We start from the raw sequence: 25,550 nt of genomic DNA, 5'->3' as shown, positions 1-25,550 counted from the left end.
ACTGCAAAGATTCAAATAAACCACTTAATCATAAGGGATTCATTACTTGCCACACTATTAGCTGGTATGAAATAGTTAATACTGCAGAAATCTGGAAAAAAAAAAAATCCAGCCCAGATTAATCTGTTCCCAGTGCAGAACTTTCTATGAAGGTTCATTAGAGGAAAATTAGAGAGAAAACTCAGTACATTCTATAGAGGTAACTGAATACATGGCAATCCATCAGGATCCAAAAAGCTGCTTTGGTAGATTCAGGACTAGTTCTGACAGAATTCTACTTCAAATATCTCTATAAAATTTTCCACTGATTAAGTTAAGCTTTCTCCTAAGGCATCTTAACTGATTTTGCAAAAATAGTTCATTTCCATTTCAGCAATAATATAAGCAAGCAGTAGTCTGTTAAAAAAGTTAACCCTTGATGAAACCACTCTACTGGTACCAACACAGAAATATTCTCCACACCTCAGACATGGTTTTGAGGTTTGGTCTGACTTCCTATCTCTTAGCATTAGGGAAAGGAAAAAAAAAAAATCAAAATATTCCTATTGTTGTTTGATGTACATCAATGTCTAATGGATCAGCAGAAGTGAAGAACAGGAAGCTCAAAGCAGCCAGTAAAAATGATCTGCATTTTTATAACCCAGTTACCAAAGGGGTTATATATAGTCAATATAGTCAATGCAGAAAACTGGGCACTACTGTGGGAAGCTGCACACACTGCATTAGAGCTCAGGGTGTTATTTAAAAGGTGATGCTCAAAACACCAACTAGAAGAAAAAGACTTGCCTTGGATAGGATTAGGATTTAACATCTTATTCTGAACCATGGATTACAATCTCTAAATTATAGGGTTCTGTATTATGATGCCCAAAAGACAGGCTGGAAATAAATCCCCATAGACCAATGTGTGTACAGTAGGTATTTGTTTCTTACAGCACTGGTGGTGAGGGGGATTTCTCCACCTCTCACCCACCTTTGTCAAGTGCTGTGGTGTATTTATGCAGAAATTATTGCTTAGTATCACTGTGTCACTACAACATCATCACATACACACTGGAATTAATTTACACAGCATGATCTCATGGTTATTGATTATTCTTTTGCACTGCACTTGTGCCTCTCCAGCTTGGGGGTCATCAGGGGTCTTTGATGAAGGCTTCCAAGGTCTTCTTTGCATCTGAACTTTTCAACTTTGTCTTCTTACAGTGTTCCTTAGTTTAACCAGCCCAAAGCCTCTATTCTGCAGCTAATTGGCTTTACATTTGCCAATTTCTCATTAGTACTATACTTATCTCTCTCTAAAGCTATCCACCTGAGGCATTTTTTCTTTTTTCCTCTATTCAGCATTAAGCATCTACTTAACCACATACCAGCCATTACATTGTATAGAAAGCTATGATTCAGTTTATCTTGATATCAGGTTATATATATATACACATATAAAGTCACAATTTAGGTTATAAATTTAGGTTATGTGATACTGACATGCTGACTCAAGCTATATAAGCACCTTGTAACATAAGTTATGTAGGCATCAGCTACAAACACTGTCCTATGCTCTAACATCTGTGAAATTTCCAGGTTCTTTCAGGTGTGTACAACCCTTGGGCCAAAGAAAAGAAAGAGGTATAACTCATTAGGGGGCTGAATTATATTAATCACTGGTTCTGTGCAAAGTGTGAGAGTTTTAAGCATGTTTATGACTCTCCTGCACAGGAACTCAAAGCAATGGCCTAACAAACTGTGAGAAGGCAACACTTAGGGCAAAGTATTGAAAACAGTTCAACTCCAGATGTCAGGAGATACCAGCAAAATGAACTTTATTTCAAAGCTCATTAAAAAGCTTCACAATAACACTAACAGAATTAGCATTTCCTTCATTTTATGTACCCCACATGAAAAATGTATTGTTTAGCAAGAGATGAAACGTAAGCGTTTCTGCATGCTACTAACACATTTCACCATCTCATTACCTGTAAGTACTTTGGACTGCAACAATCAAAAGCCTCAGGACAGAAGGGTTTCTTCTGCAAAGTCCTTATGCAGGGGACAGACACTGGCTTTTTCTGACATACCCAATTAGATGTCCAGACAAAAGAAAACTACCTTGGCATCTACAAATGCCTACGAGTGTTTTGATTACAACCTTTTAAAGGAGCAGTACATTTCAAAGCAAGGGCTTCTTTTCATCTTTAGTGATGCAAATGGTTAAATACTGCACAGAAGCTTAGTATGAACTCACAATTCCACAGGAATCTGAAAGTTACCAAGGCAATTTTCCTTTTAGGATAGTCATGACCAACACTATTACTATTCTTCCTCCCACAACATAACATTTCCCAGACAAGTCTTGAGAAAAAAAAATATAAATAGTTTCCAAAACAAAGCATTCCCACCCCCACCACATATGACAGCCAAAACATCTTCTGTCATGGGATGAAATAATTTGCTGCAAGTGCAGTGGCTTAGTCCAGGTCCATGTTAATGGTATTTTGATCACTTGGATGACATTCACCATTCTGCTGAGGCATTTCAGAATTTTTGTCATCTTCTCCCATGTCTTCAGTTTTGTAATCACTCTGTTCAGTTAATGGGTTTTCCTCCTTAGGAGAGTCAACTTTTGGTTTTGGTTGTGTCACAACAGGCTCACAGACATTGTTTAACTCCTAAAAAAAATGGAAAAGATGTGGGCAGAATATATATTGAGGAGCCACCAGCTTCACTAGTGCCAAAAGCCTTGCATTTGGTCCCCTGAGTCCAAACTGACATGTATTTATTGTACCCTGAAATACAATAATTGTATAATTGGTATACTTTCTGATGTTCTGTGGGCCAAGTTCAACTAAGTATTTTGGACTTCACGTTGGTTTTTTTTTTCAATACTATTTTGTCTCTCAGTAAAACACAAAAACAACCTGAATTTAAGGTAACAAAGACAAAACATCAATGAGCTCCACAGAATTGTATCCAGAGCTCCTCTGCTTTTTACTGCATCTCCTCCTTTCCATACTTTCTGCCTTCCAAGAACACTAGAGCAGCAGGATGAAACTGGGGAAGACAAAAGGCACAGACACCAGTCTACTTTTAGCACCAACCTCTAAAGATAGTTTCATATGGTACTTACCTGTAGCTTTGCCTTAATTTCACTTGAATGCACAGCTGGATCCTGATCCAAGCTCTTCTTAGCCTGTGCACTCACAGCATTATTCATCCACTCTACCAATTCACTAACACACTTCTCCACTTTCATCATTTCCATCTCATCAATATGGATATATTTCTCATCCTGTCCAAACACAAACATTTTGTATTAGCTAATAATGTCAAGTGTTAATAATGCAATCAAGTTATGCCAACAAGTCTATATAAATTATTTATAACTTGTAAATCTCTTCCAACAGCCAAAATAAACAGAAGTTAGCCACAGGGGAGTTCCATAACAGGAAGAGACAACAGGAAATACAGATGTCAATATAAAGCTTCCTTTATCCAAATGAACAAGAAATTTGATTCACAGAGAACATAGAAGCTTCACAAGAGGGCCATGCAATAAAGTTTAACATTCTTAAAGGTGATTAAAAAAAAATTCTCTCCCATTCTGGAGGGGCTACCTGCACCAAAGGTAGTTTAAGACATTAGGATTCTGATGCTGAGGGAAAGGATCACAGTTTTCAACTTTAGCATTCCCCAAAATGCCACAGTTACATAATTAACTACTATCAGGAGAAGGACCTGCCAGCAACACAACCAATGAATCCATATTTGTAATTCTTAAATAAAACCAAGCCTTAAATATACTATTTACAATGATGCTAGTTATTTCACATATAACACTACTAGCAATTTCACTTAATTTTGTAAATCTATAGCTGTAAGGACATAATTGTTTCTGATGCCAAGTCTCAGATTGAATTAGTTTGAATGCTGTGAGCTGTACTATTAAAATTCTTTAAGTTGAAATACCAATTCCCAAATACCCATATAATAAAATTGTGTTTTCTACTTTACCTGCAATTATGTTTTACACTAATGCTTCTCACCATACAATAATTCTTGTTCCTGAAAAAACTGGAAGAGGAGCACATTTCTAAAAAATGGATCCGTTTTTTAAAGGACAAGAATCAGATCACAAGTCTATAAAAACATCCTCTTCAACCTGAAAACATCCAGAAGTATCAAGCAACTAAAGACATGACACTGTGTGAGAGTTTTTTTGAGTACTGGGAAACATTTGTGGTGTTAAATTTGTGACCTATATAGCAGTAGATTGCAGCTCATCTGAAAGTGCATTTGAAGCCCCTCCAGCCAATGAGCCTCACTGAAGCACTGTGGCTAAAAAAAGGTCACTTACTTTATTCCTGAATTCCCCAGCTATTGTAGCATAATACTGGAGCCTGTGTCCCAGTTCCTGTAACAGCCTTGGTCGTTCCTCTGCCTCTTGATAGCGCATTTCAATGGGAGTACCTAATTTCTAGAAAAAGCAATTTGCACATGTTTACATGATTCATTGACATTCATTAATGCTGTCTGGCACAGTGTTTTGGAAATTTTGCTTTTTGGGCATATGAATAGAGGCCTACCTTTAAATTCTCTAATTTTTCCACATACACCTGCTTCGCTTCATCCTCACCCTCTTCGTACAGCCAGCCTTCTGTCTCTGCTAGGAGGGCAGAGAATCCCTGCAGATCCTGTGTGTCAATAGAATTCAACACATCAAACATCCAAATGCACACCAGTCCACCAAGTTTGTCTTGAAGTAACACAGAGGTAAACATACACATTAATCCTTAGCCTCCTGTACAAAAATTTAATTTCTACTGCAGCTTTTGCCTAATTAAGTTACTTAAAACATGCCAGCTTCTGGACTGAGAAACACACCTACACCAAGGGTATCATTTATAGACTTCTGGCCTTGAAGGCCTTTAGGCTTTAGTGCTTGGGGTGCAACACTAATTCACAGTTTTGGTTACACATAAAGCAACACAGCTTTCCCTTCCAGTCACCAGCTTCAATTGGAAACAAAATTCTCCTCCATTTGTGACAAATCTATATTCAGGGATATGTATTTGATACACTTAAACCTAATTCTGGGCTAGTCACAGCCATCATTCCAATGAAGTTCTGGTTTTGCACCTATGCCTAGAGTGCCTTTGAGGAAGTTTAACCAAGATATACAGAACAGATACTTGATATCAGCATTTTCAGAGAAGTTCCTGAAACCATAACCTACCTTTTCACAAACAAACTTTTCATATGGTCCAGACAACTTGTCCCTGAACTCATATACATATTCCTCCACTGCATTCTTTGCATCATTTCTTTCTTTCTCCAGTTTATCTTGCATAATCATCTTTCCCTGTATACCACAGAAAAATATTTTAATTCAAAAATAACAATATTCAAGCAGCATTCCACAAAGCACAGCTCATGTATAATCTCCCAGAGGCCTTGGCTCACCCAACTGTTGAAATTTTCGTTATTATGCAGTACTCATTTGAAGAAATGGGTTGCACTTCTTACAACAGCTTAAATGAATCTGTGATGCCATTCCATGGATCAGTGCTCTGATACTAATTGCTATAAAGGACACTTCAATCTTTCTGATAAACATTTGTGAGCTATGTGTTAGAAGGCAGACAGTATGTTAGTTCATTGTTAATTGAGCCCACACTCCAGGGTGACAGTACAAGAACAGAGGCTGCCTTGAGAAGCAGGTGACTGGTTAATAACTGCACACAAGAAAGCAGTCTAAACCACACTAACTCACCTCTGTTTCAATATACATATTGAGAAGATCTTTTCCTAACTGCCAAACCAAGTTAGCTTCAATGGGTAGTTCCACATTCTTCACTTTTATCTTGGGTTTTTTAGCTTCTGGAGGCTGATCACCTTTCTTCTCATTTGTCTGAGTTAGAAAGAAGAAAAATAAGATAATTTTCCTGACTTTTTTTTTCTGACAAAATACCACTAGATGAAAGACATTCAGAGGAAGAACAGACAAAGGCTTTTCCATGTTCTTTTAAAATCTTCAAAATATACTCATGAGGCACTTTCTTTTTGAGGATTCCACCTCCTATCCTAGTCTCCTTACAGTCTGTTTCCAGACAGTAAGCACTGAGCTCAGCAAGGACATTCCTCAGATACATGGTGTGTTTGCAGATTTTCCAGAAGTGTCCATCTGTAACGTAGCAGCTCACTAAGGATGCTGACAGTGGTTAAGATTTTAACCCAAAGCATTTTTTCATCTCATACAGATGAAAAAAACAAAATCACTAGTAATAACATGCAGGCAAATGTTTCATATTGATTATTTCCTTTCAGGTTTATGAATTCCTGATCCCAGTTTCCCTCAGCAGGCCTAATAAGTTTGGCCTCCACCTGCTGTTTAAATTGAAATGTCTTCAACCCAAATAAACTAGTTTACAACACTGCAAGAAGATGGAGAAGTGGTAGAGAAAGGCTCCTTGAAGGACTCCTTTTGAAAACTCTGCACAAAAACCACCATATGATCGACATTTTTCACTATAGTAGAGATGTGAAAAAGAAAAGGTTCCAACACCAAGTTCCTTCTCCTGAAATATGTCATCATTTTAAAAGTCATTATATAGGATAACATTTTCAACAGAGTTAAAGGGTCACTCACTTTCTTGACATCTGGGATTTTGTTTTCTTCAGAGGGAGGTTCTGATGAAGGGGGAGACTGTGACGTTTGCTGACCATCAGTTTGTACCTGGGACTGTGTTCCAGCCTCACTGTTCTCTTGCTGGATATTTTTCTGAAAGGAAAGCCCAGGCACAAAGGATGTAGAAGGCATGTGCACTTGCATTTAAGTATAGGGCACTTCACTGCTGACGCACATACGGTACAAAGTGCCCTGCAAAGCATTCTGTGCACACTCCGAAACACACACGCTTCAGCTGTGGAGATTCAGACCAGCTGCAAGTTCAGGAGGACTTCATGAAAATGTTAACAGTGCCAGGCTGTGCGTGTGTGCACATGCTACCAACTTGCTCTTATAAAAAAAGGGGCTTTTAATTTATTGAGTCATAATGTTTAAGTTTTTTCCCCCTCAGAAAACTATTAAAATATCAAGTAGATTGTAACAGTGTGCGTTATTCCCCAGTGCTCCCCTCTCCTTCAATGCTGTAGAAAACAACTCAGTTTTTCCTTTCACAAAAAGTTTCAAAAAACTTTACTGATACAAAGGATTACATACAAATCCTTTCATCACAAGGGGCATGGATGACTAACAATCCAAATCTAGTTGTCCTGCTTGGAACAGCTGGATAACTACAGCAGCTGTAAGCAACCCCACCCTCAACCGACCTGCTGCTATTTGGCACTTCACACAACAACTGATTTTGAAATCCACAGACTTGCAAGATAGCACAAATTGTCTCCTGTTCTTGTAAAGACATTTCTTTACAGCTACACACATCCTAAAATTAATCTCCTTTTGCTTTCTTAGAGGAAGGTATTTTTCTTCCAGAGTATGTAACAGCAGAACACACTTTCATCAATCAGTAAGGACATTCACACACAAGAAAGGTCAACTTACATCACTGAAGTTTTCAGTAGGCCTCTGGTCCTGAGCTTCCACTTCAGTCTCAACACTGACATCTTCACACTCTTCACTTTTAACTGGTTCTACCATAGATGCAGTGGACACACTGAAAATGCCATGAGTGTTGACACGGACTTTCACTTTGACTTTAGACTTCTCTCCATCTTTCTGGGCTGCCACATTCTGGATAACATACCTACCTAAAACCAAAAGAATCAAAACTCACACAGTGGAATTGAGTAGGTAATACTCCAGAGCGAGGAAAACATCTCCCTTTTTAATAGACAAACTCTTTTCTAAATATTTGAGGAAGCCTCTGTGCTAATCTCATGGTCCCTCAAACTAAATCAGCACTGCCAGAAAAAAACCAAGACAATAAAACCAAAGTACACTGCTTTTCAGCCAACCTAATCTTATAAATCAAACAGTAAGTTCCCCTGACACCACTAATGCAGACTAAATACAAAATGCACTAATTACAAAACTGGTGCTATCTGTGTTACTAGTGGGCTGAAAGAAAACTACCAAAGGGCTTAGTCTAACACCAATATTAAGTGGTGCCCCTCTAATACAAGTTGCTGCCTACTATAGAAACATTATTTCTAGAAGCTTTCCTTACAGCTTAACATCCATGCAAGTCTGCCATTACCTTTTATTCTAGGGCAGAACCTAATTGTTCTCTAACTACTGTAATACTTGAAACAAGCATTGTGTAAGAGATAATTAGTTAAGAGTAAATGAACAAACAGATGTCCTTGACATTAACTGCAGGCATTTTTCCATGTATGGATTACCAAAAGAATGACCTGGAGACCAGAATGCTCACTTAGCTGCAAAGTTCCCCAATTTTGCAGGTCAAATATACACATCTACACACACAATTCTTCCAGCAACAGATCTAGACCACAAGTGCACAAGCTTTTACCTGCCTGTCTCACAGGCTAAGGAATGTAATCCTCTGCCTTGCAAATTCAGCATTAATATTTGACTCATGAGACTTGTTCTCCCTTTTGCCAGTTTCATTAAAACTACTACTTCACCCATTAGTCATACCAGCAATTCTGTTCTGAGCAAAGGATTAATTGGCAACTGAGTTGAAACAAATCTGATCTTCAGTTCTGTTCTTATCAGTTTCCAGAACAGCAGTTAAACAGCTTCCTGTTTGTTAAAGCCATATAAATTGAACACTGACAAACTCTACCAACAGCCTTTATGGTAAGAGTTAACCACAAAAGGAAACCTGATGTAACTCTGTACTGATGTAACTACAGAACACTGTCAGAGAAACAAAGAATGGCCTTGGTTGGAAGCCACCTTAAAGATGGAGTTCCAAACCCCTTGCCTTGCATTAGGCCATGCTGCTGAAAGCCTCATCCAACCTGCCTTGAATACCTGCAAGGATGGAACATCCACAACTTCTCTGGGGAACCTACTCCAGGTGCCTCACCACCCTCATAGCAAACAATTTCTTCCTAATATACAATCTAAACCTCCCCTCTTGCAGTTTTTAAAGCTATTCCCCCTTGTATGGTCACTACTTGTGCTTGTAGTAAGTCCCTCTCCAATGTGCTGGTTTTTCAAAATATATGGTATTCAAATATACAACATTCAATTACATATTTAGAACTCAAGAACAATTATTTAATTGGCCTGTCTTCACCATCAGTCTTTTTCTAACTAACCATGTCGTAAGCTCTTTGTAAATATCAACACTGTCAAGAGCTGCAATTCATCAAAAAAGTATGAAAGAGTTGCTTAGAAATGTTACACAGGCAAATCAATACTGTAGTCTTGTAGCTGCCACTATTTCAGACTGCTTTGATTAAAAGCTATTCAGCATTATGTCAATCCCAGAGGGTATAGGTAAAAACAACAACTAGTTATTTAAGACATGTTTTTTTTTATATACAGGAAGTATTTTAAAATTATTCCTAGCTTGCTTCAGTGATAAGCAGAAAAGATTTTAAAAGTTACAGAACTACATTCTGTAGTGATAACCACATTTTAGCTGTAGATATTCATTTTTTCCCCTCATTTCTTCATTTAGCCAAAGCAACATTATAAGCAAGAAAAATAAATAATACTCATTCAGATGCCTCAGGAATGGGAAAATTCTGAGTCCTCAGAGACAAAAACCTGAATATATACATCATAACCATATAACCATACTGCACCACAACACAGATACTGTTTGATCTCAAATCATTCTATTGGACACAACATCATTTCCAGGACAACTACTTACCAATTTTTGACTCAGGATATGGGACTCCATTAGGATCAGAATAAAAAGCTTCTAGCTCAAATGGACCTTTCCTATAGAATGTAAGTACCTTTGAGAAAGGTGCTGCATGATTTCTGCTGAAGACCTCATGAACTCTGCAATTAAGGGAAAAATACCAGTTTTAGTGGTGTATTTGAGCTGAAAGGTTTTGATAGGGCCAGAAATCTTCAAAGGAACATCATGTTTTGAGACATTTACCCTTCTGAACAATATGAAGATACTTCACACTGTACAGCAAGGGAAAAGGATTTACTGTTCCTTACTGTAATAAGAAATCATCCTATTCCAGTATTTGAGCTTGGAACGCTGTATTTTGAATCATAATTTGCACCCTTCCTTAGTCTCAAAAAGATAATTATAGCCCTGTTAATTCCTTACTCATTTATGTTCCATGGCTCAGTTGAGAACCCTGACACCAGATTATTATTCATTCTTCAACACGACAGAAAAACAACCAGCTTTACTTGGTGTTCTATGGCAGGTCCACTATTATGCCACCCTAATTCTAATTTCCTACCAAGTTTTACCTTCTAACTGTGGAAGATCTCATCTAATAGCCTAAATGTGAGAAAGTGAGAGCTTTACCTAGAACATGAACCCACAGGCTGCTCTCACAAGTGACAGAACAATTAGGCCCTGCACCTCCACAGAAAACAGACAAAGTCTTAACTACAAAGAACATGAAAAAGGTATGAACAGATCCCTCTAGAACTATTATTTTTCCAGAAGTTGAACTTGTAGTTCTTTACATCTTAGAAAGCAATTGCATTTCCCACAGGAACAGCACAGTTAGTAACAGATGTAAGTTGTAAGAGAAAGCAGCAAGAAATTATCTTACACATGTTAAATTTTTACTAGGTATGAAATTCTTGCTTCAGTTAGATAAATAGCATCCATATAAGCTCACAATATATCCGTAGTACATAATATTACTAATAAATCAAGACAGGTGTTGGGAACACCTTGAGTAAAAAATGAAAAGCCAGAAGGCAAAGTGCAATCAGGACCTAGGTATTAACCTAATTAACCTAAAGTTAATGTTATATTCCTAATCCTGACAACCAGATAAAGGCAGTGCAAGACAAGATACTAGTTGGTAGCTCTTTCACTCACATTTTAAAAATCTTTATATTTTTACAAATGATGAAACAGTTAAAATTTCCACCTATGTCTTTACAATCTTCCCTGTCAAGCATCTCTGGTACATGGGCTATGAGTTTTCTACATGAGAATACCAAGATCCTAATCTAAATGCATGCAAGAACATTACCCTTGAATTATGAAGGTCAAAAGCATCACAGAATGGTAGTCTGAGTAACCTACCCTTCAGTGTCCTCTGCTTCTGTGTTCCACAGCAGAGATATTGGAAAAGGTGTAGCATCTGTCACAGAAAATTCTCTCACTTTAAAAGCTGGAGAAAGAATGGCACACTAAAAAAATAAAAATAAAAAATTGCATTAAAGCTGGTTAACTCTTCTACTTCACTAACCAAGACAGCAAAAAAAAACTTTGAACAAGTGAGAACTGTATTGATTTGATTAGGCAGAACTAGTTCAATACACAATTTCAGTGCAGCACAAGAAGAGAAATCTTACACACAAGTGTTTAAGTGCTGTGTTAGCAAGCCTTTTGTAGCTTGTGAATAAGGGCAACACTCTAATAGCAGGACTTAAAAAGGGAAATGCTGCACTACTTAGTCCTAAAAGGAGTGTTTATCTAAAGGGTCCTGCTTCTTTCCCTGAACACAACTGATTGCTGACAATAGGAACCTGTTAGTGAGATGGAGTAAAGAAAGAAGTCAAAGAGAAGAGGGTGAAATAAGACAAGAAGTTAAAAGAGAACAGGAAGAACACAGAATGAGTGGTTTGCTTGTAAAATACAGTTTGAAACAGTAAAAATGTGAGGGAGACAAAGTTTCACATTGATGGCAGGTTGGATAGTAGAAAAGTCAAACTTGCAGTGGTTTCGGCTCTCCATAGACACTCCTCATATCTTGTTGAGTAAAAATATATTTCATCTTGACAACAACTTACATTTTTGGCATTAAAGACCCCTAGATCATGTTCTTCTGAAGAGCAGTGAGCTGCTTACAGAATATACCCTGCAACGAAGTACTGCACCCAAGAGGAGTACTCTGGACTTTTTAAACAGCATAGTCCCATAAAAAGACTTTGTGAACATGTGTGTTTAAAATGGACCACTTCTACAATTTTTCATAACTGCTTGACTAATTCTTCATGAAAGCACTACAAGAAATACATCTTTTAATTTCATCAAGAGTTGCCAGCACTATACCTGCAGAGCACAGCCCCTAGCTATGGCTTCATCTGCATTCAGTGTTGTACTGACATCCTTGCCAAAGAATTTAGCAATCCTCTCTTTGACAGCAGGAATACGGGTTGCTCCTCCCACAATCTCTACAGCATTTACATCTTCCACTTTCAGTTGTGTTTGTTCCATTAATGAAAGCAGAGGCACCTCTATCCTTTGCAGCAGGTCAGCACACAATTCTTCAAATTGTGACCTAAGGAAAAAATTGGAATTAACTTGGAATTAACTAAAGAATGCTTGTCCCACAATTCCTTGCTCGGTATTTGTTTCCAAATTGATGCTGACTAGGTTAGTTGACAACACTGCAAAGAGACTTAGAGCTAAACTCCTGTGAGCAGGCCAAAGTGGCAGCCATAGACAAGGCAGTACACAAACAACTTACCAATTTTCCTAAGCCACTATCAATGTAGTTAAATAAGATAAAGGCTTTGTTTGGGCAGCTGCTATATATTTGCCTGAGAGCAGAGGTTATAGATAAGAAGTCAGAAAACAATGACACTTCCCTTGAAATGAAAAACAGTTGCCTAAATACTGGAAGAAAAAAACCCCACCACTCTTAGCAGTAGCTATAGAACTAACAAATGAAGCCATGCCTGTGAACATGTGCAAGAGAGACTTCATTTACACTTGGACCATAACCAAGTCATCACCCATAAGCACTGTTTCTGCCCTCCATTTCTCTACCAATATCCACAGTACACTAAGCACAGAGACAAAGAAAAAGTTTAAATTATTGCTATCTTAAGAGTATGGGATTTAGGTTACCTAAAGTATGCAGAAGGTCTAAATATGCAGCCAACCCTCTGGTTTGCATGCATCAATCCATGGTTTTAAGAACATACTCCACAAAAAGAATCCAAACTTCTTATGCATGCTTTATTGCACTGAAACATTACTCAAGTAGCTGAATACCACATTTCCCAGCCTCAGCTATCCAGCATTACAAAAATGCCACAGCTATGCAGGACTTACACTTAACTTTAGCATGTTAAGTTTCTTTTAAATACAGAAAGAAACACTTGTTTAAAAAATATGGCCACCAAAGCAAATGCCTGTCTTGTACAGAACTCACCTGTTCATTTTTCCAGATACATCAATATCATTCATGAAACACTCAATATTTAGGGGAATGTCTGTGCTATTTGAACTCATTAGTTTCTTCAGTTTCTCACATTCCTGATACAGACGAAGAAGAGCCCGAACTTTGGTTTTTGGATCTAGTTTGTACTTTGATTTTATTTCTGCACAAAAGTAATCTACCAGTTTTCCATCAAAGTTTCTCCCACCAAGGAAAGGGTCAAATGCTGTGCCAAGTACCTGGTGTGAAAGAACACAATTGTTTAGTCTTACACTAATAAAATCAAAGTGAATAGCAATCTTCCAATACCAGCAAATCCTTGCTTCAAAAAAATGTTGGGACAGGTCAGCCTGTCTTCCAGTGCAGAACCACAACATCCAAAGATATTCACTTTTACAGAGGAAATAAGACTATCAAATTAACTAAGTGGCAATCCAACATATTCAAAATTTTAATTCACACACACTCTCATTTAGATAAAACAAATTATAGCACTTGTATTATATTTGTTACATTTGTATATTGCAATAAATTTACAACATGTTTGAAAAAATTCTAATGAAATGAAGGACACTGGTGAAAACCTTCACCTTGACGTGTTGCCACTTTCCGTGCATTAAAGTATTTCAGAATTTAAAAAGCAGGCAGACTGCCAGGCTATTTGATTCTAATTGCTTATAAAACCTTTTATTGCCATTTAATCTTACTACCTTCAATTTACTCTTGTTGAAGGCACAGGCTGATACTTGAAATGCAGAATGTCCCATATCAACAAACACAACTATCCGTGGCTTCTCTTCAGGAGCTGGAAGGTCTTGTTTATAAATTCCATAATTCAGAGCCACTGCAAAAGAAATGTCAGATATTATCCACACAACCTCTAGTTTCCAGTGGCATACCATCAAATCCCTGTAATATGAAGCTGTAAGATCAAAAGCATCAAGAAAAATCCAGACATACACCTGTGCAAGATATACTATCTTCATGGAAGCTTTATTCCATTTATCTAAGCTGTAAGACCTAAAAAGCAGAACATACTCCCTTAGTCATGTAATATGCTCCCTAAGCATTTGTTTGGGTTTTCTGTGTTTGCTTTTTTTGCCTTGTAAAGTAATCAAAAACATAGAATGCCTTAACAACCCAAACCCAGTTTAGTATTTACAGTTAGTATCTTCCAAGCTGGGAATGTCTGAGAGTTGTATAAATGGTGAACAGAGCCATGAGTCTGTTTAAAACCCCAACTATACTGAAAAAGCCTTGGAACTTATGAAGTGTTGATGTTTAATCAAGGAACTTCCTTAAAGAGTCTTTAAATCCTGCAACTGTGCATCTGGGCAGTACACTAAATGAACAAGTAGTCCAAGCCCATGTAGTGACTCCTAAGTGCTCAGGGAGATAATTTCACTGGAGCTTGATAACATCTACCTCTTCACACAAAAGACATTAAACCAAGAAAAGAATAGCAAAGTTTTTCAAATATTTGTCTCATATTTGCCTTTTCAAGTTTGTCCTATTTCTTAGAGTAATTAAATGCACCCCCTACCCCACCTGTCACTTGCAGAATTGCTATTTTATCCCACTTACCTGCTGTCATGTCATTCATTAATCTAAGACAATTTAGGCCAACAATCTGAGCTGCATCTAAAAGAGACCTCCTTTCAGCATCTGTGAAAAATGATGGAACCTGAAGAAAGCAGGCGAGAATACAAAGTTATTTTCAGAAAGTGAGATGAGACACTGCACTATTTATTTAAAAGTATTAATTAAAAAATGTATCTATTCCTCCTCTTGGAGGAGGACACTTACTGCAAGCCTGTAAAATGCAGCTACCCTATTGAATTGACACTTGAAATATTCTATTCAGAGATGGAATTTAACCAGTACCAGTTAATTTACATGAGCACACACCAGCAAGAAATATGTGAGTTATTTTAATACAAATGCTAATAACATTAAGTGCTGGCCCAAAATGTGAAACTGGGTATTATTAAAACAGTGACATGGAATATCTTAATTAGAACTAGCAGGTATACTCCTGTCCATAAAAAAGGGAAAGAAGGAACTAAAAATGTACAGCAATACTACAGATGTGAGAGATGCAAAGAAATAAAGTGATAAAAAATGAAGAGACTATTTTGGAAGAAATTACTTTGGGCAAGAAGTGCTCAAAAATTCTGAAGGAATTTGCTGTTGAAAATTTTCTACAGACTTCTAGCATTGGCATTGGACAGTGCCATCTGATGTCCCCTCCTAGGGACACATGAAGAGCTAGCTTTCCAGGTATCAACTGGAGAATCAACATTTCTAATAATAACAGAGCTAAATATTCCTAGATGCAACATGAGACAGACTTGTTCAGAGTCATTGAGAACAGAGAGGCAGGTGTTATTTTATACTTGGGGCTTTGCAATGGAAAGACTGTTCTTGATCTGAGGTCATTTTCTGTGCAGTCATAACATTGAAAAAAAAAAAAATAAACAAAACTTGCTGAAAAGATGAAGATAAACAGGACAGAAACTAAAATTTTCAGCTGCCAGAGGGGAAATTTTGACAAACAAAGGGAATTGTTTATTAAAGATGTTACTAAATTGTTTTAAATTCAAGAAAAACCACAAATATATGTATTTACTTTAATGAGTAATTAGTATGCTTAGTCATGAAAACAAGTTGTTCCAAAAGGGTATATACCTGGATCCAGAGACATTTTGGGTCCAAAGGTTCAGACATTTCCAAGAGAATGAGTTCATGAAGTTAGTCAGGGTCTGGAATATGGCAGCAGCCCTGGGATTTCTTTAAGTCAAAAGCTCTAAAGCTAGTTAAGATTAATCCCTTTGTAAGTGCTTAGCAGAGTTCTTTTTCACTCTGCATGAATAGAAACAAAATGCCCTCAGTAACTGAAGTTAAAAGACATGATGTTCCTGTGCACTACAATTACTTACAGAAATAACACAGTCTGTCACTGGCTTTTTCAGGTTACTCTCTGCAGTCTCCTTTAATTTAGTCAATAGCATAGCTGAAATCTGTTCCACACTGAAGATGTGCTCCTCATCCATGTACATGACCTGGATAGAATAGGTAAAATAATTCCATTAGTTCAACTGGAGGAAAATTACATATATTTAATGCTCTTTGATACACTGCTGGCTAATACTCTATGAACCATGACATGCTTCATTACTTCATTACAGAACTTCAGTTTACAATTTGATTTCCCAGTTGAGTGTTTATACAAGCAGTAATTCCATTCTCACCATCTTAAAACATCAAGAACTACATCAACTACATAGATCAAGGAAATGGCAAGGAAATGGCCAAAAGTGACAAGTTTAAGATGTGGCACACCATTAAGCAAAAAAAGCCATCATTTCTCAAATTGATGCCAAATGCAAAAAATGTACAGAACTACTTGCTGTCTATTTTCCCTTGGCATTTTTATCCTTCTGCTCAAATATGTTAGGAGTCTCTGAAAGGAATAACTGTATGACAACAATTCACCTAGACACATCAAACAACTAAAAATTTAAGATAAAGCTTAGCAAAAAGTTTATTTCTTGCTCTCCTTGCAAAAAATACTCTTGAATTGCCATTTTTATCATGCAATAGAATATATGACAATGATGAAGTGAAGTAGCACATTACAACTGATCCTTGAAAGTAGCACTTCTATTCACTCAGTACAATTTGGGGAAAAATCAGGCATTTTGGTTTTAATAAAAAAAATTTTCCCTGAACCTCCCAGTTTTACTGAATGTTACTGAATCAATTATTAAAACTTTTTAACCACAGTTAAATAGAAATTAATACTAATTTGTTCACCAAGTAGCCAAGAAAAATAGGAAAAATACCAACTAGTAGCGTTCTCCCAACACTAGACTCTCACATAATACAAGACTCCTACACACTGGATAAAAAGAAACCAATAATTTCTGTCTGAATTTATCTGTGAACCTCACAAGTCACAAAGAGCAAAAGAAAAGGCATCTTTGCTTTTGTAAAGCTTGGCTATTTTTCCAGTCAGGATTCTTTCATGCATATAATTCTGTGATCTATTCACTACTTAGGACTGATCTATACGGAAGTTTTGAGGGACCAGCTCAAGCTAAGGTCTTCATTAGTGAAACAATGACTTAACAAGCAAAAACTGCCTGTTATGCCCGAAAAGCTTCATTATCAGCAATGGTACATATTTCTGTAAATGGGCACAATGTAATTAACTCAACCTATTCTAGGAAAGATGACATTGTATCAGTGAAGTCCTTGGAGAGTAAGCAAGAACCAAACCTGCAGTGTGGTAGGAGCTGGTTTTGGTAGGAGCTGGTTTTGAACAGCCTTTTGCAAGTAACTGACTCCAGGCAGTCCACTAAAGACACACTTGACACTTATTTATGGTAATTATTCTGAAGAAGAGTTCAGACTACTTTCTAAAGCATTTGTAAACCACGTAATAATATCTGCTGCAGTGCATTCCACACAAAAGTGACAAAGCCATACTTTGAAGTAAAGCCATACAACCTTGTAATTAACTTAGCAGTTTTTCTGCCAGTGTGTTTGATCTAGATGTGCAATTTGCCAACAGGGAAACCTGCATTTCAGCAATTATTCGTAAATGAACCTTAATTTGAAGGTTAACATCCACTATTTAAAGATCAAGCTGTCTATTCATAGAAGAGCTTTTCTTTAACAGAAAGATTAAAACAACCTACCTACCCTTTAGGATAGTTAAAAGAAACCCATATTTTCATGACTAAAAATATAAGACTTGAGATTTATCTATATAACCCAGGAAGAAACAGTGCAGATTTACCTTCACTCCAACACCACCATTTTTCATGGGAACCAAATCATAGCTCAACTTTTCTTTTTCCTTCTGAACAAAAGGATCATTAAATGCACGGCCATGGAATCTCTTGAAGTTAGATACAGTGTTGTGGGCATGAGTAATTTGCTGTAAAGAAATACAGGACAGTTAGAAATCTGCTCTTAATCAGCAATGTTCAGTGCTGTTCTGTATGCCCCCAAGCACAAGTTTTCAGACAACCACTCACTCACTCCCTTGTCACACTGTTTTATTTAACACTGGTAATTATTGTCTGGTACTTTTTATCAACTCATTAATAAGTTAGACACAGACTTTCAGACCATTACTTACTAAGGTTTATAAAACTATCTGAAATGATCAACAGAGTCTTACTACTATAGTCAATTAATTTAGAATCACAGAATAATTTAAGTTGGAAAACATCTTTCCAATCAAGTCCTACCTAACACAGCCAAGACCACCAATGTCCCCAAAAGCCACATCCACACATCTTTTAAATACCTCCCATGACAGGGACTCCACCATTTCCCTGGACAGCCTGTTCAAACATTTACAAACCTTTTGGTGTAAAAAAAAATCCTAATAGCCAATTTAAATATGTGCAACTCATGCTCCTTTTAGGTCACTGCAGACAGTGATAAGGGCACACCTGAGCTTCTCCTCCTCTCCAGGCTAAACACCCCCAGCTGCTCCTCTCAGGACTTGCACTCCAGACCCTTCCCCAACTCCACTGCCCTTCTCTGGACTCACTCTAGCACCTCAGTGAGTTTCTCCCTAAAGGCTTATTTTATATCTGGGGGAAAACTGCTGTTGCTGCTCCTGGCCCCACCCAGGTCCCATCAGCCAGTGCCACTGGCAGCTCTTGTCTCCCTGTGACATTCCCCCAGTTCAGGGAACCCCCCTGTGCACTGCACTGGAGCATTCTGCTGCTGCCTGTGTGGGCAACCAGAGCCACTCACCTTGGGTGACAGAGCTTAGACCAAATCCAGATGTTTAAAGATTGCAACTACATTTGAAGCTAGTTTATCTGTTTGTAAGCTGGCCCTCCAACCCAAACTCCACTACCTCCACTTTAAACATCATTACATTAAGTGCAAAAAAGGGCTTTCCTAGTTACTAAGTGTCAAGCTTAAGTGTCCCCAAACATTGCAACACTTACTTTTTCCTCCCTGAGCTACTTTGAAATCACATCATTTTCTTGTTCACATTCACCTGGCAGCTACTTAAATTCTTGGACTAGACCAAAAAATACAGTGCATAGACAACTTGGAACCTTCTTTTCTAACATTAGCTTGAAGTATATGCTAAACTACAATGCAAGCTCACCAGTGCAAGCAAGTGATAGAGAAGCATTCCTTATCAGAAATGCAAAGCACAACAGCAACCAGACAACTAGAGCAGCCTAAGAGATACTGCAACTATCTCTGAGTAGAATTAATACTACTATTTTATTAGGGAAAAATTATAAAAATGTGTTATCTACAGAATAGATTTAGGCAGGCACCAACAGACAGCATGATAGCAGCTCAAATGCTGAGCATACCAAGGAATGTGTATAGCATTCATTACCCTCAGAGAAAAGCAAAAACAATTCCTTGTTGCATATAAAATTTTCCACCACGAAATGGAAGAAGAAAGTTACATCTTGTATTAGAAAACTACTCAACTAGGACAGCTCTCCTACAGAAAAGCTCCCTGACAAAAAAGGAGGCCACACTCCCACTAACAAACACTAACTTTCAGACAGTTGTGTCTGTGGAAAGATGTCACACTCAAGACTCCCTGCAGAGAATCATCCTTGGTTTATCTAATCACTGAACAGTGCTCAGCAATTAATAGCACGAGCACAAGTTAGCACAGGCCAAAAATCACGCCAGGAACTATTCCAGGACTTTAATGAGATTGAGGAGTTAGGTTCTTGTGTTGAAGATTGTTTGCCAGCATGGTTTCATTTATTTGTATAGCCACAACTTCAGAGTACTTGAATGCTACATATTTCACAGCTGTATGGCTGAAGAACGTAGCAGCAGGAATTATTACCATGTAGTGGGCAGAGAAGTGCAAACACTCTGGCAGCTTTTATAGCCTAATTTAGAATTAACCTCAAAGCCTTTTCTAAGAGAACAATCTTAAGATATTTTTAGAGTAATTGTATGCCATTAGGTCTGTAGCATGTTTTAATATCTTCCTGCTTAGTCACAATTAAGAAAGCTGAGAATTATGGTCTGTTAACTAACGTACTGTTCTCATCTCCAGTGCTACCACACTTATTTAAAGGCAACAGAAATTCTCTGAAAATTTGCTCCAGCAGCAATTTCTCAAATGTTAAAGAGAGCACCTCTGAGTATTTTGAGCACTCTCACAAAATCACACTGTAGAAGTCACCAGTCAAAACTCTTTTTTTATTTTGTGGGATTTTGTTGTTTGCCGTTTTTTTTAAATGAAAAGAATCATTTTACTCCTATATTTAAGCACAACCCTACTACAACCCTACACCTTAGGACACCAAAAATGTAACAATGAGTAGTCCATGTGAGGAAACTTCCACATTTACAAAAGAAAGATAATTCAAATCTCAGGTCATCAGCCAAACTGGACCACTTACAACTAGAGAAATAAATAATCTATCATCTTTTATCACTTTAAGTATCACATTCTTTTTTTCCTGGCAAAAATATTTAGCTTCAACTACCAGAAGAGGCAAGCATGAAACACTCAATATAGTAACATCATACAGGTTAGTCTGAAGGCAACTAAAGTCACAGGTGTTCATCAGTGCAAATAGTTCATCAGTGTAAATGCAATCTAAGGGAGAATCTGCCCCACTTTCAGCTTACTTCATGGTTTCCACAGCATCTACTGGAACAATTAACAATACTGAAACACGCTTGAGAGTACATAGGATTCAGATCATTTCCCTTTTTGAGTAACAAGTCATTTTTGCATACTAATGACTCATACTGGTTTCTAACTTGTAACATTGTCAGCAGTCAACTCAGCAATGCCAAAATGAAATTTAAGGAAAAAACAAAAATGTGTATTTACTTCACTACTCCAAATGTTAACCTGAAACTGTAACTGAAAGTGTGTGTGCTTGTTAATATGTAAAGTACTTGTATTGCCTCAGCTATTCAAAATTAAGAGGAGCGCTATTACAGTGGAATAAAGTCTCCTTTAGTGCTCTCTCCATGGAAACCCACTGCAGTCCTTTTACTACATGAGAGATGCACAGGCCAGTGGAGGCTGCATGCTTGATCTCTCAGCAGCAGTTATGTAACAATATACAGTGCCTGAGGATTTATTTAATCATGACATTTTGTTATTCTGAGACTTGTTGGAATTAAATTTTCCTTCTAAACTAAAAACAATATTTTAACAAGGAAAACATTCAATCTTTCAGAGCACCTCAATTAAAAAAAAAAAAACAACAAAACAAAAAACCCCAAAATAAGGACTTGCACCTTCTAAACCAGAGGCATTTAATTTACAGCAAATCCAAAGGTAGTAAGGTACCCTAAATAGCTTTAAGAATCAAAGCCAAACCTCTCCCCTTACATCTAATTTTAAGAAGCTATATACAGCATTTTGAAATGTTTTCCTTCAAGTACAAGGAAAATCCTGTAAACAATCATTAGGAAAAGAAACCCAGTGACCCTAACAGAATAGGAACATATTCAACTGGAAAGTATTACATTAATAAAAAAGAGAGCAGAAGCATTCTAGCAAAAACATCCTACATTTCTCTGAAGAAAGCATGGCAGCACAGTGCAGCATTTCTAAAATAAAAGGCTCAACAAGAAACTGAAGCTTTTCGGCTTCAACTGCACCCAGCCAACTCTCTTTACACCCACTGGTACTTCAACAGTTTGCAGCAGGAAATAATAACCTACCTGGTTTTTAGCTGCAACACCAATAGCTCTGTTTTTTGATCCAAATGAAACCACCGACCTGGAAGGAACAACAGGCTAATTAACTCGGTCCTGACAACAAACACAACTGAGAACTGTCACAGATTAATTTTCTGCTACTGCAGATAAAACACCCAAGTCTTTCCACCAAAGTATCATTCCTCCAGTTCGCAGTAAAAAACTACAGGAATACTTTTATCCATCTTAAAGCCGTGGCTCAAACCCAGGACTTTTCACAATGGCTTATCCAAACGGAAAAACCCGAGTGATCGCATTCAGAGCTCACAGCCAGACTACACCCTACCCGCCTGTGCACGGCTGCTTCTAACTTGCCAATAACTCCAGCTCGGAGCCAGAGGCTTTCTATACCTGACCTCTGACTAAAGCGGAGCAGCTGGCAGAGCCCATCCCACGCAGCACGAGTGGCAGCGCCTTCCCCCCGCGTCCCACTTAACCCGGGCTGCCCCCGCGGGGATCCTGCCGCACCGCACCGCCCCTCCATCCCCGGCACTGCCCGGGGACCAGCCCCGGCGAACGGGACACGGGGGGACACAGCGTGGGGAGCGGGGAGGGGGCAGAGAGCGGGTCAGGACCCGGGGGGACAGGGGGACACAGCGGGTGAAGGGATAGGGACACACAGCGGAACGCCACTGGCCCCGCCACTCCGTACCTGCCCCCCCCGGGAGCCCGCAAGGAGCCCGCAGGGAGGCGGCGGGTGCCGGGGAACGCGCCGGCCCCGCACAGCGGGAACCCCCCCGCGCCCCGCCGCGAAACTTCCAGCACCTTCCCCCCGCGGGCACAGAGCGGCCCCCGCACTCACGGAGTGCACCGGTCGCTGAACTCGTTGGCCACGGTCTCGATGCCGCCGGCCCGCGCCACGGCGATGTAGCAGCTCTGGAAGCCCAAATCAAAGCCCACCACGGCCATGGCGCCGGCGCCAGAAGGAGGCCCCCGCTGTGCCCGGCTAGCTCCCGGTGCTGCCTCGGCCGCCGGTCCCCGTAGCGTGCGCGGGCGGGCGGACGGGGAGGGGACCCAGCACCAGCGCCGCCGCCGCTTTAAATATGACAATGAGGCGAAGTTTCCAGAAACTGCGGCAGCCACTCACCGGCTCCACGTGCGGCTTCCGCTTCCGCCCTCGGGCGCCTTCTCGAACAATTCCCGCCAATCGGCGGCGCCGGGCGCGGTGACGCAAGCCGTTCCCATGGCGACGGCGGACGCCGCCGGCCCCGCGCGGGGCGGCGCCAGGCGGGCGGGGCCGGGAGAGGCGGGGGCTTTCCCACCCGGAATGTGCGGGAACGGGGGGAGCAGCCGCTCTCCGTGCCGATGGCCCTGCTTTAGTGCGCTGGGAACCCTCTCTGGAGTGCCTTGGCACGCTCCTGTAGGTGTCTCCCCCCTGGGCTGGCAGGCTAAATATGCTAATTCTACACACCAGCTCTCTGCAGAGGGCTTTTGTCTCGGTCTGTCACAATCCACTATAACATAAATGTCCTATTGCCTTCTAGCTCTAGCTTTTTGTGCAGAACCCCATCCCTGCTGGAAGAAGCCTTACCCTTCTGCATTCCGTACGGAGGTATGATGGGTACACAGGTTCTGGTTTCGGTTGTCAGCAGTACAACCATCACAGAATCAGTTAGGTTGGAAAAGATCTCTGCCATCGAGCCTGTGACTGAACCATGTCCACCAAACCATGACACTGAGTGCCACATTCTGTCTTTCCTTAAACACCTCCAGGGGCAGTGACTCCCCCTGGAGTACCTCGCTGGGCAACCCATTCCAATGTCTAATCTCACTTTCTCATGTCCAGCCTCACACTCCCCTGGCACAACTTAAGACTATGTCCTCTCTGCATGTTAGGTGCTGCCTTTCAGGTCCTGGAAGTTACAAAGGGCAGGGAGAGGTGATAGCATTCAGTGTCCTGAGTGTTCCTGCATGGAAGAGGCAAGATGTTTCCACCCCCATCCCTCTCTTTCTAGGTACTGTAGTTCGGCAATTTCTGATAAAGCGTTCCTTCATACTTGAGTAACATTCAGCTCTGCTGGATTTTGACCCCTCCTGAGTGTGCATGGGGAGGATTTGGTCTTTTGAAATACTGCTTGCCCGTTTAAGAGGAGACACAGGGCTGAAAAATTCATGAGACCAGTGTGACTAGCTAAGGATGCAGCTTCTAACTTCAGAATGAGCTGATAGGTTGACCTGATAGATGTATTTGTGTCAGCTGATGAGGTTTTGTGTCCTTACTTGACATGGTAAATATTCATGATAATGTATTTCCAGTTTTGAATAAGGAGACTGACTTCATTAAAGTATTTTGCTGCTAAATATCCTGACACAAAAATGCTTAAAGTACTTAAGCAGCCTTTTTGAGCATCCAAAATCCTTGCATCCTGGATAATACTTCTGTAGAACTTGAAGGTGAAAAACCAATATTTTCATTTATCAGTTCACCTGTATGTCAGTTGTCATCCTATCTGAAAAGAACTGAGGTACCTGGCATTTTCAGTGGTTGTTTAGAAAGTCCTATTGTGGCAAATTATGGACATGCAGGATACTTGGTGATTTAAGTGTTGCCATATATGATAAAAGTAAATACCAAACATTCTTTCTGCTTTTTCTCTTTTGTTATAAAGTATTTATCCTTGAATAGAAAAAAAAAAAAAGAACACTTGACTGTTTGCCCAGATTTGCAGCTGCTCTCTAAAGGGAGGAAAAGATCAGCAGTGAATTTGGAAGTTACTCTGCTGGCACCACCTCTGATGGTGCAGTGCAGTGGTTGAGTTATGGCTTCAATGAACTGGAATCCCAGTACAGGAATAAAGTTAATTTTTACTCAGCCTAGAGCAGAAGCACATATTGCTAGTGACTTGCTATGCGTTCCCACTATGGAACTGCAAATGGTGTTGAGGAGGAGTAGAGGGGAGATAAGAACTGCTGAGGGAGGTAATATTGGTAAGGTGCTTGCTAGAGAGGGTTCCTACATCTCATTCTGGGGCAGCTGATGCCGTGGTGAGGACTGTTCTGAAAGGATAGGCACAGTTCCAGGAAATCTGTAGGCTGGAAACCCTGTGGCTGTGGGCACAGCCTGCTGCCACCAGGAAGTGCTTTGTGAAGGGACAAGTTTGAATGTTAGGATGTGAATAAGAACCCCCTGTTTTCCATCACCGATGAGAGCCAAGAAATGCAAGATCAAAGAGACATCAAGAAATGGTGGGACATTGGCTGGCTGAGGTTAACACCCTGCGAGGCCTGGCAGTGGGAACACTTGCATCTGTCTGTCTGGAGTGATGTTCTGGATAAAGCCAGCAGGATCAGAATCCTTAAAACCATGATTTACCTAGGGCTGTAGGAATGAGATGATAAACTTTATTTTAAAAGTCAAGGGATTTTGAAAAGTCTTGGTTCTTTCTTCCAGCAATGTAGAGATTTTGTGTCTCCTCCTTCTAAACCAGAGACAGGAAGAGATATGAACAGAGACAGAGACATATGAACAGTCAATTTCCTTGTAGGTGTGGGTGGGGAAATGCTGTGACCTCTGCTGGTGTTTGTTAGTGTTGGAGGGCTTGTGAGTT

General features: G+C 39.5%; 1 protein-coding gene across 2 annotated transcripts; it reads right to left on the bottom strand.

Moving 5' to 3' along the window:
- Window positions 1-1,803: 1,803 nt before the first annotated feature.
- On the bottom strand, window positions 1,804-23,101 carry HSPH1 (heat shock protein family H (Hsp110) member 1). Of its 2 annotated transcripts, XM_079298402.1 has the most exons (18): window positions 22,805-23,101; window positions 21,967-22,024; window positions 18,062-18,202; window positions 16,197-16,319; window positions 14,842-14,941; window positions 13,968-14,101; window positions 13,252-13,496; window positions 12,144-12,372; window positions 11,172-11,278; window positions 9,810-9,943; window positions 7,559-7,764; window positions 6,644-6,775; window positions 5,768-5,905; window positions 5,231-5,356; window positions 4,581-4,688; window positions 4,352-4,471; window positions 3,125-3,286; window positions 1,804-2,666 (listed from the first exon to the last, which is right to left on the bottom strand). In XM_079298402.1, exons 1-18 carry the CDS (start codon window positions 22,909-22,911, stop codon window positions 2,466-2,468), a joined length of 2,571 nt encoding a protein of 856 aa, XP_079154528.1. In that variant the 5' UTR covers window positions 22,912-23,101; the 3' UTR covers window positions 1,804-2,465. The 2 variants fall into 2 exon arrangements, with proteins under 2 accessions (XP_079154528.1, XP_079154529.1); XM_079298403.1 differs by lacking the exon at window positions 6,644-6,775.
- Window positions 23,102-25,550: the final 2,449 nt, after the last annotated feature.

Source organism: Erithacus rubecula (genome assembly GCF_903797595.1).
Source record: "Erithacus rubecula genome assembly, chromosome: 1".
Taxonomy (NCBI): domain Eukaryota; kingdom Metazoa; phylum Chordata; class Aves; order Passeriformes; family Muscicapidae; genus Erithacus; species Erithacus rubecula.
The sequence above is the reverse complement of the archived record's forward strand: the minus strand, read 5'-3'. Positions and strand labels throughout refer to the sequence as shown.

Coding starts and splice junctions, on each gene's coding strand:
- HSPH1 (XM_079298402.1), bottom strand. CDS start 22,911: ATGGCCGTGGTGGGCTTTGATTTGGGCTTCCAGAGCTGCTACATCGCC. Junction 4,689..5,230: donor AAAAGTTTGTTTGTGAAAAG/GTAGGTTATGGT, acceptor ATTGACACACAG/GATCTGCAGGGATTCTCTGC. Junction 3,287..4,351: donor CTGGGGAATTCAGGAATAAA/GTAAGTGACCTT, acceptor GTGTTTGGACAG/GATGAGAAATATATCCATAT.